Here is a 19,479-nt window from a genome sequence, read left to right on the forward strand (position 1 = left end):
TTTCTGCTTAAGCCAAAACACAAAAACAGGATGAAAAATTTTCCTGGATCCTGTAAAGCAAAAATAAAATTCTAAGCGCCCCCACAACCATCTGAATGGACCCTTCCTCTAGGCCAAGGGCATTCCAGAGTTCATCTGAAAAACTAGTTTCAGGCCATAATGGGAAGGGAGAGCCAGATATGCCTCATTATACCTCACCTCCCTTTTGAAATTACTAATAGAACAGACTCTTAATAAGAAGCATTTACAATCTATTTTCTCTGAAGCCTGCTACCTGAAGTTTTCATCTGCATGATAAAACCCTGGTCTCCAACAAACCCTGTATCAACCTAACATGACTTTCTGTTTACTAACTCTTTCAACCAATTGCCAATCAGAAAATCTTTGAATATGCCTAAGGCTTGGAAGCTTTCCCCACTCCTGCTTCCAGTTGTCCCACCTTTCTGGGCTGAACCATGTATATATCTTACCTGTATTGACTGATGTCTCATGTCTCCCTAAAATGTATAAAAACAAGCTGCACACTGACCACCTCACTCAGGATCTCCTGAGGACTGTGTCACAAGCCACTCATCACTCATATTTGGCTTAGAATAAATATCTTCAAATATTTTACAGAATTTGACTCTTTGCATCGACAGTCCTGAACTCTGCTTTTGTAGTGTGAGAACCCACATATTAAATAGGATACTTCTTGATCTTCAATATGCTTACAGAACAGAAATCTGAACCAACAAATAGCAAAGGCCACAGCACAAAATTTATTGAGATTATTTACTAAATAATTCATATACATCCAACATCACTGAATGGTAATAACTTAATTTTTAAAAATAAGCAAGGCTTAAATTGGGGTCTTTCAAAAAACTCAAAAAATTCTTGGTGACTGTATCTTTAACAAATGGAATGACAAAACTAGTTAAGTCCGATTATCTCAATCAACTCCAAAACTCAATGTTGCCAACATGTTTTTCTACTTAAAAGCAAACAAAAAGCAAAGCCTCATAATTTAGTAATTACCATGTTTCTTGGTTTCTGTTCTCAAATGCTACGGAAAGATATCTGAGGAAAGGAAGCAAAGCACCTAGTCTCAACAGTCCTTCAAAACTTTAAGGTTGCTTTCACAATCTCACTATAAATACTTAGATTCCTATCTGACAGATTTCTTGACTTATGTGAGTAGGAATGCTCTCGAAACCTTAGTCTTTACTCTTGCTTCACACTAGAGTTGTTTGATTAAACCACCTCTGTATTTGCTGGACTGCAACACTAGATAAGAACTCATTCCTATCTCTTCCAAGAAACCAAGATAATCTCAATACAAATTTTGGTGGCCAGTATGTTACAGTACTTAGCAATACTTTGTTTTCTAATGGCAAGTATGTTGAAAAATTTATCATTAATAAGTGAATTTCATAACACATAGAAATGATTCTATTAAAATATAAAAACATCCATTAACTTGTCCTCACTATTTCCAGTGACTTTAAATATCAAATCTAATTATACAAAGACAAAATTATTTGCCCTATTTGACCCTGTGTACCAAATGACGTAAGTGCTGAAAATAAGAAACATTTTAAGATTTTAAATCTCACATTAAGAATCTTGGATACCACTTAGCATTGGTGACAGAGGAAAAAAAAAGTAAGGCGAAAACAAATTTCTCAGAGATTTTTAAAGGAAGAATTGATGTAAAAGAATATTCCTTCGGACTCTATAGCCTTTTAAAAATCATTTATCTTTTGGTGCTTCAACATGATGCCAAACAAGAATCTACTGAATAAAAATAGCAAGGAAGGGAATCAAACATTTATAAGATATATTTATTAATTTTCTGACCAAAGTGCAATGATTTTTATATCTTTTTAAACAAATAACTATGAAAAAAATATTCAAGAAAATAAAACACAAATGGGAAATTTAACTAGATTGCTTCTTCTAATTAATCCTAACCTTTTATTAAGTCTAGAAAACAAAGAAAAAAACTTTTGAAGTGTTACTAAAATGCTAACTGAATCATTTTAGCATAAATCTAGCCACATGCATTTCAAGGTTCCACTGCTAGGAATTTTGTTAAGATTAGCTGAATCATGAATAATACTATATAACAGAGTATAAGGAACACAAGCATTAGATGTGATCCTTGCCCCATACCCTTAGATTATGTCAGAATAAAGCTGACAATTCTGTCAGGCTCTGAACCCCTAGTGCCCCCAACCCAAATCTTGGAAGCAAAGAATATGCCCTGTCATACAACTTTGTACAAGTTGTAGTAAAACAAAGCTTAAGTTTTTTCACCTTTCTATAGTAAATGGTCAGTTATTTGATAAATACTAAAACGCTGCTAAGAATCCATTTTGAGTTTGTTTACCAAACACATTGTGCAAGAACTGACTACACAAAAAATTCCTTTGAAATTTGGTCCACAAATTCACTTAAGGTTGGAAATTTAAAACTTGCAAGAAAAAGAAGAAGCAGGTATCCCTAAATCCTAACATGTTGTGATTACTAAAGGGATATATATGCATACTAAAAAGTTTTGCTCACAGAAGGCACAAACTATAAAAGGGATATTCTTTTTGAATTAAAAAAAACTAGCTGATACCCTTCTTTGTTTAGTGAGCACCATAACTAAGATGAAGTTAAACCTGAATTCACTGTCTACTCCTGTGACCAGAAAAAAGAACATAAAAAATTAACTTTGTTTTACCATGTACTTTCCAGCCACTAATTGAGATGTGGTTATGAAAGATTAAAATTGCCTTAAAAAGGGATCATGATAGCAGCTATCAAAGCAATATTCAAGCATGATTTCAAGGATGTTTTCAGGTTTAGAATTAGCCTTCCTTGTCAAAAATCTGCACAACTTCATCAAAAACCTGTAAAGGAAAAAGATGATAATAATTTTAAAAGCAGGCACTGTTAAAATACCATACAGTTAAGTTCTTACTAAAAACAATCAAATTTGGCTGGGCGTGGTGGCTCACATCTGTAATCCCAGCACTTTGGGAGGTCGAGGCAGGCAGATCACTTGAGGTCAGGAGTTCAAGACCAGCCTGGCCAACATGGTGAAACCCCGTCTCTACTAAAAATACAAAAATCAGCCCAGTGTGGGTGGCAGGGGCCTGTAATCCCAGCTACCCAGGGGGCTGAGGCAGGAGAATTACTTGAATCCAGGAGATGGAGGTTGCAGTGAGCTGAGATCACACCACTGCACTCCAGCCTGGGCAACAGAGCAAGACACTGTCTCAAAAAATATATATAAATAAAATAAAATAAAAAATAAAGACTCCATCTCCAAACAAGATCACATAAAAAAAATCAAATTTACATTAATTTTCAAAATGAATCATTTTTTAAAATCACATAGTTTCATCTATTTTACTTTAGACAGTAATATTATATAAATAATACATATAAAATTATGACTATAGTACATTCAATTAGTGCTTTTAGGACAAAATATTCTTGATAAGCTACCAATAATATGATAAAATATACACTGAAGTGGCTTATCTTCTTAGTTCTGATTCTAAAACACAGTTTTCTCATGTATTACATCACATCTATACAAAGTGTGAATGGATTAAAAAAAGATTCCCTGAATCTTCTTCCCCAGGCCATTCTTTTTTATCTTATGACTATAAGAGGATGAAGATTCAGGGAATCGGGGAAAGGGAGGTTAGGTTCATTAAGAGACACTAGAAATTTTGTTGGGCTTGCAAACCACAATTCAGAGATCACTATTTATGAAAAAAGAGAGAAGTGGTAAGTCATGGAAACCTTCCACCTGTGGTGCTATTTGTTCTGTGGCAGAAGAAAGAAGCCTGGAGCTCTTGAGCTAGATGACTTGCCATTCATGTGATCCAACTCACATTTCTTAAAATACCAGTTTTCTAGTGCTTGGGAGCAAGTTCAGAATTCATAAACCACCCATTTCTTATGAAGAACAAGTGTGAAGTTGTAAACCTCATTTTAGGTTTTACTCAGATAGGAAAAAAACCCTAATTTTTCATTTAGTCCCCAATGTCTTCATTTTTTTTTTTTTTAAGAGACAGAGTCCCTGTATGTTGCCCAGGCTGGTCTCGAACTCCTGTGCTGGGATTACAGGCATGAGCCACCATGCCCGGCTTCCAGTGTCTTGAAAAACTAATCTGTGATAGTATTTCTTTTTCTCCTGCCTACCCCAAAACAAATAATCACGTTTTTATTTGACATATTTTTTTACAGACAGGCTAGGAACACTTACTTCATCAACAGATTTAGAAGCATCTATTTTCTTGACTTTCCCCATTTCTTCATATAAGTCAATAATTGGCTTTGTTGACTGAAGGTATGTCTGAATTCTGCAAAAGCAAATATTGCAAGGTTCTAGGTATCTATCCTTTCTTCTATATGTTATAGACGAGCTCACAGAACACTGGATCTGCCCCGACCGATTGACTTAACATCTTAAACAAGCCATTTTACATGTTTAAATGTGACTTTTTTTCTCCTATACCAAATAGGGCAGGTCTGGGATTGAAGTGGTTGTATGTAAAAACTGCAAAGTACCTCTTTTCCAAGCTCTCTCTGTTGTCATCACTCCTACCACTACTCTTTCCCCTCTCAAGACATCGTTCAATGCAGATCTAAACAGAGATATAAAGTTATCAAAAACATAAAGATACGAATTTGCCATTCTTTTAACCTGAAAAGAAAACAAGAGTTTAAAGAGATGACCAAAAAAAACCCTGCAATAAACCCAGTGTGTCTAATTCATTAATCAACATGCAAAGTCCTTTTAAAATTAAATGTGGTTCAATTTATATAAACTAGGTTAAATAAGTACAGAGCATAATAAGAATTCATTCATGACTCAGTTTTTCCTGTGTATTTCTTTTCAAACTGCAATAAAAATATCTGTATGTGTATGGTCCCATCTCAGATATACTGCTAACTTATTAGGTATGAATTACATGCCTCAAATTTTGTTTCATTTTTGCCTGCTTTTTGATAATTCCATAAATTTGCAAATATTTGAGTCAACATATTTGCATTTGAATAAAGCATCCCTTGTTAATTGTGAATAAACATTCCTTAGTTATAAAGCTGTGGTAACATTCTAAAGTTAACTTTGAAGGGTAAATGAAAACATATTTTGGGGGGTTGGAAGAAGAGAGTTGCGTTTTAAAACAATGCAAAAGGCCAGGCATGGTGACTCATGCCTGCAATCCCTGGGAGGCTCTGCACTCTGGGAGGCTAAGGCAGGTGGATCACCTAAGGTCAGGAGTTCGAGACAAGCCTGGCCAACATTGCAAAACACCGTCTCTACTAAAAATACACAAATTAACTAGGCGTGGTGTGCACGCCTGTACTTCCAGCTACTTGGGAGGCTGAGGCAGGAGAACTGCTTGAACATGGGAGGTTGCAGTGAGCTGAGATTGTGCCACTGCACTCCAGCCTGGGCAAGAAAGTAAGACTCTATCTCAAATAAAATAGGAAAGGAAAGAGGAAAGGAGAGAGGAAAGGAGAGAGGAAAGGAAAGGAAAGGACACAAAGGCCGCAGCAAGTCCCTCCACCAGAGGCACATTTACAGTTCAACCTAAGAACAGTCAACTTCCTTCAAGGTACTAACTACTTCAGGCTTCTTAATTAAATGATTCTGAGAAATGTATTTAGTTATTCAAAAGTATGTCTGACTTCGTTATTACAACTACCAGAAAGAAAAGTACATTTTTTTGCTTTTTTCAAGATCATTTCACTCTTAAGACAAATCAGGCTATCCTGTACGTTTCTTTTTTTTTCTTTTTTTGAGATAGTCTTGCTCTGTCGCCCAGGCTGGAGTGCAGTGGCACAATCTTGGCTCACTGCAACCTCCGCCTCCCAAGTTCAAGCAATTCTCCTGCCTCAGCCTCCCAAGTAGCTGGGATTATAGGCGTGTGCCACCACGCCAGGCTAATTTTTGTATTTTTAGTAGAGACGGGGGTTCCACCATGTTGGCCAGGCTGGTCTTGAACTCCTGACCTAAGGTGATTGCCTGCCTTGGCTTCCCAAAGTGCTAAGATTATAGGCGTGAGCCACCATACCTGGCCCCGTATGTTTCTTTAAAACAGAAAGTTTTCCCAACTTCTCAGAAACGTGTTTCTCTTCCAGTAAACAACACCCTAAGGCAAGATACTCTTTGATAATAATGTCTACCTAAGAAAGTAGTTCAGCTTCTTACCTAATATTATTATGTATGTCAATTCTTATTTTTTAAAAATCAAAACTGATTCTTTTTATTTTGAAAATAAAGGAAAATTTAGCTCCCCAAGGCTGCTAATGCCAAATAGTTTTTAATACTCCAACAGCAAGACAGTGCTGTTCTGTCCATCCAATCCACCAATTCAAAAAATACTGCTGCCAATATAAAATGTAAGTTAAAAAATCCTTTGTTTTTTTCCAATAGTTGACTAACAGTTGCTTAAAGCCTATGTGGGCAGATGAAGATTTTCATTACCTCATTATTACAGTCAAAAAACAGAACGAAAGATACATCTGCCTTCCCATCCATGGTCTTGTTCCAACCTTGAAGGTTGTCTTGATTTCTTGGAAACCCATCAATCAAGAATTTATTCTTCTGAGCATTGGCAGCCATTGTCTGATCCATTTCCTAAAGGAAAAAGAAGATTTAGGTTCAATACTACATTAACAAAATGAAATTTCTCAAGCATGGTAGTGTATACATGGGTGTTTGTTTTATTATTATTATTGAAACCCGAAGTAAAGGGTGGAGGGTACATTGCAAAAAAAGACTAGAAGGAAATCTATCAATGTATTAACATGGTTGCCTCAAGCTGGTGTGGTTATGGGTATGTGCTCCTCTCACAACCATCTCATTTTTACACACAATTTTTTTCTGTGGTTTCCAAATTTTCTACAGTTAAGTATATGTTACTTTCACATACACATTCACAAAGTTATAAATAAACAATAAAAGCAGCAATAAGAGGAAAATAACCATTAACCATTATCTTTGCTCCAGCAACTGGAGACCCTGTCTTGTGTTCCCTTTGCTCTTCCCAAGTCGTTTTGCTGTAGTGGAAAGTATATTACTTCTACAGGTGCTCAACTCTGTTATTCATGTAATTCAAGTCCAACAACACAAAGCTTTGGACAAATATGAAAGACCATTAATTATTAACGTAGGATAAAATACTTTTTAACGGAAGCTAATTAAACCCAAATGTCACTGGCTGCCCCAAAACAAAGGGAACAACAGAACACATTCAGAAAGATAGCAAGAACAACCCATTTCACCATCCTCTTCCAAAGCGTGAATTTAGGTAGAATGTGGGAATATGTAAATAGGAGACAGAAATCTCTAATCTCCAAATCCTTGCCACTTCAATCACCACAGGATAAGTGCAAATACATGACTGTAATAAACCTTAGAGGAGCCTCTATTCCAAAGCGAACTGACATTCAGTACTGTCCATGTTCAAACTTCTCTGGTTCCTCAAGAACAATGGCTGTCAGGACCCATGATCCCTTTATCTGAGAATTGGTTTTAAGCTATCATCTAGCTTCTTTGATATTTGCAAAACTTCAGCAGAATGCTTTTGAGCCTCTGCTATAGCCTTTCTACCACAACTATGGTAGTGGAAGATATCTGAAAAACGCACATCAATATCATACTCATTCAGCATACACTCATTCGAGGTCTACGATCAAGGAACATGAAGAGCAAGGTCATGACTCTTGTCTCTGGGGGGAGTCACAGTTGAGTGCATGACAAATATGTATACATACATGTGCTAAGTTCTATAATCAAGTATGCAAAGGATACTATAGTAAAACAAAGAAGTCAGCACAAACTGCAAGGAAACTGCCAAAGAAAGCTTTTCCAAAGAAGTGGCAGTGGAACTGAATCCTGAATAATGAAATGGCACGTGTAGGCAGACAGGGATCAGTGTCCTCCAGATAGTGGAAACTGGAAATATAAATGAGAAAGCAAAACTGCTTAAATGAATCTATTAGCCGGCACAACTGACTCTTAGGATATGTGTGGAGAGTGGTGGGATATATGACTGGAAAGTAAGCAAGGAGTAAGACTAATGAAGAACTTTGTATGGGACACTAAGGAGTTTGAGTTTTATTCTGGAAGCAATACAGGAACATTTAAGAATTGTAAGCAGTAAAATAACAGGCTCATATTGCCTTTTAGAAAAAAAAAATCACTCTGACTGCACTGAAGAGGATGAATCAGAAGGAGACAAAGATGGATTAAAAGCAAAAAGACTAACTAGGAGTCTCTACTGATAGTCCAGATAAGAAAAAAAGAGGATGTGGCCGGGTGTGGTAGCTCACGCCTGTAATCCCAGTACTTTGAGAGGCCAAGGCGGGTGGATCATGAGGTCAGGAGTCCAAGACCAGCCTGGCCAAGACGGTGAAACCCCATCTCTACTAAAAATACAAAAATTAGCTGGGCATGGTGGCTGGTACCTGTAATCCCAGCTACTCAGGAGGCTGAGGCAGAGAATTACTCGAACCCGGAAGGTGCAGGTTGCAGTGAGCTGAGATTGTACCACTGCACTCCAGCCTGGGTGACAGAGCGAGACTCTGCCTCAAAAAAAAAAAAGAAAAGAAAAGAAAAAGAAAAAAAGATGTGAACTAAGGTGATAGTAATGACAGAGGAGAGACTAAGAGAAGAGGATTAAAAGAAAGATAATTGGAAAGATATGCTCACTGAATGGATTTGGGAAAGTGAGGAAGAGGCAGGAGATATAGATTGATTCCCAGATTTCTGCCTTGAGTAGCTAGGTAGATGGTAGAACCATTAAGCAAGAAGCAAAGGAAGATCACATTTTAGACAATACACTCAGCCTCTGACATGCTGATTTTGAGGCACTTGTGAGACATTCAGATAGAGGCCTAGTAGTTAGGTAATTAAAAATATATGTCTGGAATTCAAAACAAACATTTTGTTTTAGAGCTATAGACTTTAGCAACATTAGCATAGTGAAAGCTTTGGGTATGGCTAAAACCATCCAGAAAGAAACATATAAAATGAGAGCTGAAGAAGACCAAGTATAAAACCCTGAGAAGCATCATGGTTTTGGAAACTTGCAAAAGAATAACTATTAAAGAGGATTGAGAAACAGCAGTCACTCAGTAGGGAGAAGAAAAAGAGATGCTGTCATAAAGAACAAAAGAGGAATGATTTTCATACACACTGATCAGAGTTAAATTCTACAAGAAAAATAATGACTAAAAGTATTATTTGATAGAGATCATCATTAGTAACATGCAAGAGCAGCTGCAATGGAGATGGAAACAGAATCTGACTGCAAAGGGTTAAAAAGTAGAGAGTGAAAAAGTAAAAACCATATAGTCTGCTCTTTCATAATGCTTTCTCTGCTTTATAGAGCAGAGAAAGGACATTAGAGAGAGGGAATGGGGAGAGAGGATTTGTTTATTTTGGAATGGAAGCAGGTTACTTCAACCTCTGAGACAAGACTAAGAAAGGGTTTATGAGCCACTTTTCATCCCCAATGTCTTTAGTTCCAACCAGATGCTTATATAGTTCTTTTCCATCAGGCTTCAGCTATTTCTTGGTGTTCCCAATATTGCACTTCTTTTTCTCCCTCACTGTTCTTATATGTGAAAATACCTGTTAATGATTATAGTTTTAGGAATCTAGAATGAAAAGTTACCTAGTAAATACAAGGTGTCTGTTTTTCAGATGTGACATTCATTCATTCATTCATTCGAGACGGAATCTCACCCTGTTGCCCAGGCTGGAGTACAGTGGCTTGATTCCGGCTCACTGCAACCTCCACTCCTGGGTTCAAGTGATTCTCCTGCCTCAGCCTCCCGAGTAGCCGGGATTACAGATGCCTGCCACCACTCCTGGCTAAATTTTTTTTTTTTTTTTTTTTTGTATTTTTAGTAGAGATGGGGTTTCACCATGTTGGCCAGGTTGGTCTTGAACTCCTGACCTTGGGATTCACCCACCTTGGCCTCCTAAAGTGCTGGGATTACAGGTGTGAGCCACCATGCCCGGACTTTTTTTTTTTTTTTTTTTTTTAAAGAGACGGAGTTTCACTCTGTCACCCAACTTGGAGTGCAGTAGCATGATCTCAGCTCACCAAAATCTCTGCCTCCCAGGTTCATGCGATTCTTCTGCCTCAGCCTCCCAAGTAACTAGGATTACAGGTGTGTGCCACCACACTTGGCTAATTTTTTATATTTTTTGGTAGAGACGGGGTTTCACCAATGTTGGCCAGACTGGTCTCGAACTCCTGACCTCAAGTGATCCCCCTGCCTCGGCCTCCCAAAGTGCTAGGATTACAGGCATCAGCCACTGCACCCAGCCTCAGATGTGACATATTTTAGTTTTGAAAGCTATTAAGTCTTAGCATTTCACATTGAAGCTGGTATTGCACCAGAAAAGTAGACACCATGGCTGAGCGAACATCAATGATGAGAAGGACGTGGGTTAAAAAAGAGAAAGGGCCGTGCGCGGTGGCTCACGCTGTAATCCCAGCACTTTGGGAGGCCGAGGAGGGCGGATCATGAAGTCAAGAGAGCGAGACCATCCTGGCTAACACCGTGAAACTCCGTCTCTACTAAAAAATTAAAAAAAAAAAATTTGCCGGGCGTGGTGGCGGGCGCCTGTAGTCCCAGCTACTCGGAAGGCTGAGGCAGGAGAATGGCATGAACCCGGGAGACGGACCTTGCAGTGAGTCGAGTTTGCGCCACTGCACTCCAGCTTGGGCGACAGAGCGAAACTCCATCTCCAAAAAGAAAAAAACAAAAACACGAGAAAGAAGAAAGAAAGAGGTTTAGGGGCCAGGCACGGTGGCTCACGCCTGTAATCCCAGCACTTTGGGAGGCTGAGGCAGGCAGATCACCAAGTCAAGAGATCGAGACCATCCTGGCCAACATGGTGAAACCCCGTCTCTACTAAAAATACAAAAATTAGCTGGGCGTGGTAGTGTACACCTGTAGTCCCAGCTACTCTGGAGGCTGAGACAGAAAAATCTCTTGAACCCGGGAGGCGGAGGTTGCAGTGAGCCGAGATTGCACCACTGTACTCTAGCCTGGCGACAGAGTGAGACTCTAACTCAAAACAAACACCAAAAAAAGAACAAAAGAAAGCAAAAAAGAAAAGGGAGCAGGGGAGGGAGGATAAAAGAAGAAACAGAAATGGAAGAGAGTAACTGTCTGAATGTTGGGAGGAAAGGACCAAGTGCACATAAATGGATGTTAAGTTGAGCTACAGGTGATCCTAAATCAAAGTAGAGAATCCTTGCCACGGTCCGATTTTTTCCCAGGTGAAAGCAAAGTTTCTAGTTCTGCCATTCTCAAGCATAACCACCTTCCACAAGCAAGAAATTCAATACTCTGAGCCACGTGTGGTGGCTCTCTCCTGTAATCCCAGCACTTTGGGAGGTCGAGGTGAGAGGATCACTTGAGCCCAGGAGTTCCAGCCTAGCCTAGGCAACATAGTGAGACCCTGTCTCCACAAAACATAGAAAAAAATTAGTTGGGTGTGGTGGCATGCACCTGTAGTCCCAGCTATTCAGGTGGCTGAGGTGGGAAGATGGCTTAAGCCTGAGGGTCGAGGCTGCAGTGAGCTGTGATCAGGACACTGCACACTAGCCTGGGTGACAAAGACACTGTCTCAAAACAAAACAAAACAAAACTTTTGATATTTTCCATTACACATATGAAAGGTGGATTTATTTTTACTATTAATGTTGTTTGTTTATTTATTTTTGAGAGAAGGTCTCACTATGTTTCCCAGGCTGGACTTGAACTTCTGGGGTCAAGCAATCCTTCTGCCTCAGTCTCACAAGCAGCTGGGACTACAAGCATATGCCACCATGCCTGGCTTTTTAAAAAAATTTTTTGTAGAGATGGGGTTTCACTAGGTTGTACAGGCTGGTCTTGAATTCCCAGTCTCAAGTGATCCTCTTGCCTTGGCTTCCCAAAGTGCTGGGATTACAAGTATGAGCAACTGCCTGACCAAAAGGTAAATTTAATTTCTTGTTTCCTCGCTGGTTTGAACTGGTTGGCATTCATTCACACTCCTTACCCTCTTTAATAAACTGATGGTTATCTCAACTGGTACAATCTTTCCTTCTTTAATGTACTTTTCAATAAGTTCACCATACTGTGAATCTGGGTTCTTCCTTTCATCACGAAGCAGCTCTCCTGCAGAAAGGTGTGTGTAGCCATATTTCTGGAAGAAGCACACATAGGAAAAATATCAGAATTCATTCAACCCAGTGGTGGGACTATACTTTTTTTCCTTTGTATTAATTTCTATATTCTAATTTTTCTACAATAAAGAAGTTTTGCTTGTATATTAAATAATAAAGAAAAATTTAAGATATTTCACATAATCCAGTTTCTTAATGGGTATCTTTATTCTTCATAGCTATAATGTTTATGCAAATATATCCTGGCTGGGCACAGTGGCTCATGCCTGTAATTCCAACATTTTGGGAGGACGAGGTGGGTGGATCATGAGGTCAGGAGTTTGAGACCAGCCTGAACAACATGGTGAAACCCTGTCTCTATTAAAAATACAAAAAATTAGCCAGGTGTGGTTGCGGGTGCCTGTAATCCCAGCTACTCGGGAGGCTGAGGCAGAAGAATGGCTTGAATCTGGGAGGCGGAGCTTGCAGTGAGCCAATATCGCACCATTGCACTCCAGCCTGGGTGACAGAGCAAGACCCTGTCTCAAAAAAAAAAAAAAGAAGAAGAAATGATCAAAAGTGTATTTTATTAAAGTTTTTTTTAAAAAACTCCCATCATTTACAGAAAATAGAAATAAGTACAAAATTGTTTAACTCCTTAAACTCAATTTAAAATTATTCCCACACCATTTATAAATGCCTACTTTAATCACTGAGTATACACAAACTTCTGAAAGTTGGGTGCAGAAAGAACTTTATAAAAAATGAGGTGTGACCTACTTTCCCATTTACTATAGACCCTTTTAGAAAAGCATTTTGCAACTACTATCCACAAAATTTTACGGCAACTTTATTTCCCAGTTTATTTTGACTCCTACTTGGAACTCTTTGCTTGACAAATGCTCTACTCTGGTCTAGTGATTATAGCATGTGGTAATATTGAATAAATGCAAAGACAAACAGTACTAAACAATGGCAAACACTCAGTGAAACACCAACAATATACAGAACACTCTGTAATGCTCTACTGTATGAACATATACATTTAGAAGCCCAGTTAGTAATTTAGAAATTAGAACACAGTTTACTTCCTGACATGGGAGAGTTCAATTTTGCAAGCTTTATATTGCATTAAAATGGATGTTGGGTCTGGTATCACTTTAGGTGATGGCTCAAGCCTGTAATCCCAAAAGTTGGTGAGGCCAAGGAGTGAGGATCACGTGAAGCGAAGGAAGGAGGATTGCTTGAGACCAGGAGTTCAACTCCAGCCTGGGCAACACAGGGAGACTCCATCTCTGTGAATAATTTTTTAAAAATTAGCTGGCGTGGTAGTGCATGCCTATGGTTCCAGCTACTCAGAAGGCTGAGGCAGGAGGATTGCTTTAGCCTGGGAGATTCAGGCTGCAGTGAGCCGTGATCATACCACTGCACTCCAGCCCAGGCAACAGAGTGAGACTGTGTCTCAAAAAAATAAATAAATAAATAAATGAGAAACTAGTTGGAAATTGTAGATATATACAAACAATCTTTTAAAAAATAATTTAGCTGGCATGGTGGCTCATGCCTATAATCCTAGTGCTTTGGGAGGCCAAGGCGGAAGGACTGCTTGAGGCCAGGAGTTCAAGACCAGCCTGGGCAACACAGCAAGACCTCGTCTCTACAAAAAATTTTATTTTTTGTTGTATTTTATTACTGATTGATTGACTGAGATGGGGTCTTGCTCTTTCACTCAGAGTGGAGTGCAGCAGCACAATCACCATTCACTGCAATCTCAACCTCCTGGGCTCAAGCGATCCTCCCACTTCAGCCTCCTGAGTAGCTGGGACTACAGGAATGTGCCACTACACCCAGCTAATTTTTATTTTAATTTTTTTATAGAGATGGGGTCTCACTATGTTGCCCAGAATGGTCTCAAACTCCTGGTCTCAAGCAATCCCTTAACCTCTGCCTCCCAAAGTGCTGGAATTACAGGCAAAAGCCACAGCACATGGCCTCTACAAAAAAATTTTTTTGATTTAAAAAATAATAACTAGGGGCCAGGCGTGGTGGCTCATGCCTGTAATCCCAGCTACTCAGGAGGCTGAGGCAGGAGAATCACTTGAACCCAGGCAGCAGAAGTTACAGTGAGCCAAGATCACGCCACTGTACTCCAGCCTGGGCGACAGAGTGAGACTCCATCTCAAATAATAATAATAATAATTATTATACAGTTTGTAAAAAAGAAAAAACAACCTTACTTGCAAAGTCCAAGGAAACAAAGAATTCAAATGAATAAGATGTCAAACCTATACACAGGTGTCTCATGTTTTCATCCACATTCCATTTTTGTAAATTATCTATTTACCAGCTTTTTATACTATATTTTTCTTAAGGATTTTGCTAATAATGCTTTCCTCTTACCACAGTTACAGCAACAACAAAAAAGCAACTATCACTTACATATAAGTTATTATGGTATTTTAATAATAGCTAGACTTTAAAGAGCATATTTTCAAAACATTCTGCTGTCATTAAGTAATCACTGAAGCCAATTTTGAGGAAAGCAAGAATAGGTATTTCCCAGCCTTAACCAAAACTTTTTCACATTCTCTGAAATTTCCTTGCAATTAAAACTTGGTGGGTAACTAACAACAGTCTTAAGAGCAACATTCAAAACCACAGCAACTTACAAATACTGCAGCTACAATTATAAGCTACTATTGAACTAAAAATAGTAACTTTTTTTGTTGTTGTTCAGACAGGGTCTTGCTCTGTCGCCTAGGCTGGAGCACCATCTCTACTCACTGCAACCTCCGCTTCCCGGGTTCAAGCAATTCTCGCACCTCAGCCTCCTGAGTAGCTGGGATTACAGGCGCCACCATGCCTGGCTAATTTTTGTATTTTCAGTAGAGACAGGTTTTACCATGTTGGCCAGGCTGGTCTCTATCTCCTAACCTCAGGTGATCTGCCCACCTCGGCCTCCCAAAGTGCTGGGATTACAGGCGTGAGCCTGGCCTAAAGATAGTAATTTTCTAGTGACAAATATATACACTCAATTCACTTAGAATAAGTGCCTAAAATTTTAACTGAAATTTCTCCTTTAAGAAGTTGAAAAACAATTCAATAACCTTTACAGATCATGCACTAAGATTTGGAGGGAGAAAAAAGCACCATGTTCACAACAAGTACAAAATGGCATTCTATTTTACTACAACTAGGCAAATGTTGACAACTTTATGGGGTCAAATCTCAAACTATATCTTGTTCAATTTCTCTCACTTTTTTTTTTTGTTTTTGGAGACAGGGTCTCACTATGTCACCCAGGTTGGCGTGCAGTGGCACGATCTCAGCTTCCTATAACCTCCACATATGTATATATATATGTGTGTGTGTGTATAGTTTGTTTGAGACTGTCGCCCAGGCTGGCATGCAGTGGCACAGTCTTGGCTCATTGCAAGCTCCGCCTCCTGGGTTCATGCCATTCTCCTGCCTCAGCCTCCCGAGTAGCTGGGACTACAGGCGCCCACCACCACACCCGGCTAATTTTTTTATTTTTAGTAGAGACAGGGTTACACCATGTTAGCCAGGATGGTCTTGATCTCCTGACCTGGTGATTCGCCCACCTCAGCCTCCCAAAGTGCTGGGATTACAGGCGTGAGCCACCACGCCCAGCCATATATTTATGTTTTTAATATACGATAATATATTATAAATTGTATACTATATTACACATAAATTTTATATATTATATATAAGTTATATGATATAAATTATATAATATATAATATTTGAAAATGTAATTTATATATTATACATTATATGAACTTCTATATGTTTTTTAGAGTCTTGCTGTCTCTAAATATATATATAAATATATGAATATATAAAACTATATATACACACACACATATAGTTTTTTATATATATATATATATATATAAAACTATTAGGTGTCCTTCAGATTTACATCTGTGAAGCATCGAAGACTAAGGTTATGTTGCATTCTCCATAAGACTACTAAACCTTAAAATCTTTTTTTTTTTGGCCATGAACCCATATCTAAAGAGAGAGCCTTAAAATCTAAATGCTGGTTACATGCTGTCAACAATCTACCTTCACCCAAACACCCCAAAATGCTGCAGGTACTATGGCGCGGTGGGGAGGGAGTCATCCATATGCACCAGTCTGGTGCCTGCTGCAAACAACAGCTTTAGAGCCCACAACATCCCGGCAACACTTTATGTAAGTCTATTATCTGTTTCAAAACATTTCTTTTTTTTGTTTTTTTTTTTTTAGATGGAATCTTGGTCCATCACCTAGGCTGGAGTGCAGTGGTGCAATCTCGGCTCACTGCAACCTCTGCCTCCTGGGTTCAAGCGACTCTCCTGCTTCAGCCTCCCAAGTAGCTGGGACTACAGGCACCCGCCACCATGCCCAGCTAATATTTGTATTTTTAGTAGAGACGGGGTTTCATCATATTGTCCAGGCTGGTCTTGAACTCCTGACCTCATGATCCACCAGCCTCGGCCTCCCAAAGTGTTGAGATTACAGGTGTGAGCCACCGTGCCTGACTGGTTTTTTTGTTTGTTTTTGAGGTGGAGTCTCACTTTGTTGCCCAAGCTGGAGTGCAGAGTGCCCAATCTGGGCTCACTGCAACCTCCGCCTCCAGGGTTCAAGCGATTCTCCTGCCTCAGCCTCCCAAGTAGCTGGTACTACAGGTGCCCACCACTGCACCTGCCACCATGCCCAGCAAATTTTTTAATGTTTAGTAGAGACAGAGTTTCACCATGTTGGTCAGGCTGGTCTTGAACTCCTGACCTCAAATGATCCGCCCGCCTTGGCCTCCCAAAGTGCTGGGATTACAGGCCTGAGGCACCACACCCGACCTCAAAACAGTTCTAATAGTACTTTTACCAATTACAGACAATCTCTGACTTAAGATGGTTCAATTTAGGATTTTTCGACTTTACAATGGTGTGAAAGCATACACATTCAGTATGCTCCTCATTTATGATGGGGGTTACCTCCAAATCCATCGTAAACTGAAAATACTGTATTGTAAGTTTAAAACACACTTTGACTTATTACACAACCACATTTTAAGTTGAGGAACATCTGTAATGTAAATAAGACATCTGATAAGGATTTTCCAGAAAAAAAAAAATACCTGCCATCCCTGGAGAATTTACTTTCCTTTGACTATAAGAATACACTGCCCAGATATTTACTGGCCAACTTTTTAGAATTCCTTCCAGGCCCACCCATAGAGGTTAGAAAAAAGGGTTTTTCCTATAATCACTGTTAAAGGAAGCTTATCATTAAGAAAAAAATTACATCTAGTGGGAGAAAGCTGAGTATAACATCTGACTTAAATTGCTAGTGGATTCCTAATCTCATTTTTAGTTTGCTCTCACAGTATCTGTAAATGTGTGCATTGCATTTGACCATGCATATTTCGTCGCAAATCCACATATTAAAGTATGGAAGTTCTCAATGAAGCTAAACATTTTCTTAAGTAAAAAGCTTTTGCAGAAAACCTCCAAATTAGCGTGAAGCATGTTTCTTTTTCTAATTAAACAGTAACATTTTAAATTAGCCAGGCGTGGTTGCATGCGCCTGTAATCTCAGCTACTCGGGAGGCTGAGGCAGGAGAATGGCTTGAACCCGGGAGGCGGAGCTTGCAGTGAGCTGAGATTGCGCCACTGCACTCCAGCTTGAGCAACAAGAGTGAAATTCTATCTCCAGGCCAGGTGCGGTGGTTCCGGTGGTTCACGCCTGTAATCCCAACACTCTGAGAGGCCAAGGCGGGCGAATCACCTGAGGTCCGGAGTTCAAGACCAGCCTGGCCATGGTCAAACCTTGTCTCTACTAAAAATACAAAAAATTAGCCAGGCGTGGTGGTGTTTGCCTGCAATCCCAGCTACTCTGAAGGCTGAGGCAGGAGAATCGCTTGAACTGGGATGCAGAGTTTGCAGTGAGCCGAGACTGAGCCCACTGCACTCTAGCCTGGGCAACAAGAGGAAACTCTGTCTCTAAAAAAAAAAAAAAAAAAAAAAAAAAAGGCCGGGTGCTGTGGCTCACACCTGTAATCTCAGCACCTTGGGAGGCCAAGGCAGGCGAATCACCTGAGGTCAGGAGTTCAAGACCAGCCTGACCAACATGGAGAAACCCTGTTTCTACTAAAAATACAAAATTAGCCGGGCATGGTGGTGCATGCCTGTAATCTCAGCCACTCAGGGGGCTGAGGCAGGAGAATGGCTTGAACCTGGGAGGCGAAGGTTGCGGTGAGCCAAGATCGCGCCATTGCACTCCAGCCTGGGCAACAAGAGCAAAACTCGGTCAAAAGAAACAAAAAACAAAAAAGTAGTATTTTAAAAGCTTATATACTGGAAAGGAGAAAAAGGAAGGATATAATCCATTCAACTGCAGACAATTACAACATTTTCCTCATTTCATTTTCCTCAATGTTTTTTCCCTTGTGATCTGAAAGACCAAAACAGACATCTCTTTATCAACTAAAATGGACCCTAAGGTTAAGGAAACAAAAGTTGTTTACAGGTCCGGGATTCAGGGCCTGGCTGGCAAGGCAAATTTCTTTTTTTTTTTTTTTTTGTCTGAGACGGAGTCTCACTCTGTCGCCCAGGCTGGAGTGCAGTGGCTGGATCTCAGCTCACTGCAAGCTCCGCCTCCCAGGTTCGCGCCATTCTCCTGCCTCAGCCTCCCGAGTAGCTGGGACTACAGGCACCCGCCACCTCGCCCGGCTAGTTTTTTGTATTTTTAGTAGAGACGGGGTTTCACCGTGTTAGCCAGGATGGTCTCGATCTCCTGACCTCGTGATCCGCCCGTCTCGGCCTCCCAAAGTGTTGGGATTACAGGCTTGAGCCACCGCGCCCGGCCGACAAGGCAAATTTCTAAATGCCTACAGCTACAAGAAAAAATCACACTCTTGCAAATTATCAGGCCCCTCCTAACTCTGATTTACAACCAAGACCACTATAACTGTGATTGGACAGAGGACGAGCCTCAGAAACATTCTTTTCTGATACGCAGCTGCAGATCTTAAGCCACTTTCAGCCACTTTACAGAGGTTGCACACAAACTTCTCTTTGTGTCCTATAGTTTGCCCTTTGACATAAAGAGCCAAATTCCACCTTATTTTATTTATGTATTTATTTTTGAGATGGAGTCTTGCTCTGTCACCCAGGCTGGAGTGCAGTGGTGCAATCTCGGCTCACTGCAACCTCCACCTCCTGGGTTCAAGCGATTCTCCTGCCTCAGCCTCCAGAGTAGCTGGGATTACAGGCGTGCGCCACCATGCCCAGCTAAG

General features: G+C 39.9%; 1 protein-coding gene across 1 annotated transcript in view; it reads right to left on the reverse strand.

The window, feature by feature from the left end:
• Positions 1 to 738: 738 nt before the first annotated feature.
• The window catches only part of CMPK1 (cytidine/uridine monophosphate kinase 1), a 44,004-nt gene continuing 25,263 nt past the window's right edge, over positions 739 to 19,479 (reverse strand). Inside the window, exons 2-6 of the mRNA XM_023221552.2 lie at positions 12,068 to 12,214; positions 6,485 to 6,637; positions 4,558 to 4,634; positions 4,253 to 4,349; positions 739 to 2,882 (exon numbers count right to left, since the gene is read on the reverse strand). Coding sequence (XP_023077320.1) covers positions 2,841 to 2,882; positions 4,253 to 4,349; positions 4,558 to 4,634; positions 6,485 to 6,637; positions 12,068 to 12,214 — 516 coding nt within the window. The 3' untranslated portion in view covers positions 739 to 2,840. The remainder of the gene's footprint in view (positions 2,883 to 4,252; positions 4,350 to 4,557; positions 4,635 to 6,484; positions 6,638 to 12,067; positions 12,215 to 19,479) is intronic.

This window comes from Piliocolobus tephrosceles, chromosome 1 (assembly GCF_002776525.5).
Source record: "Piliocolobus tephrosceles isolate RC106 chromosome 1, ASM277652v3, whole genome shotgun sequence".
NCBI lineage: Eukaryota > Metazoa > Chordata > Mammalia > Primates > Cercopithecidae > Piliocolobus > Piliocolobus tephrosceles.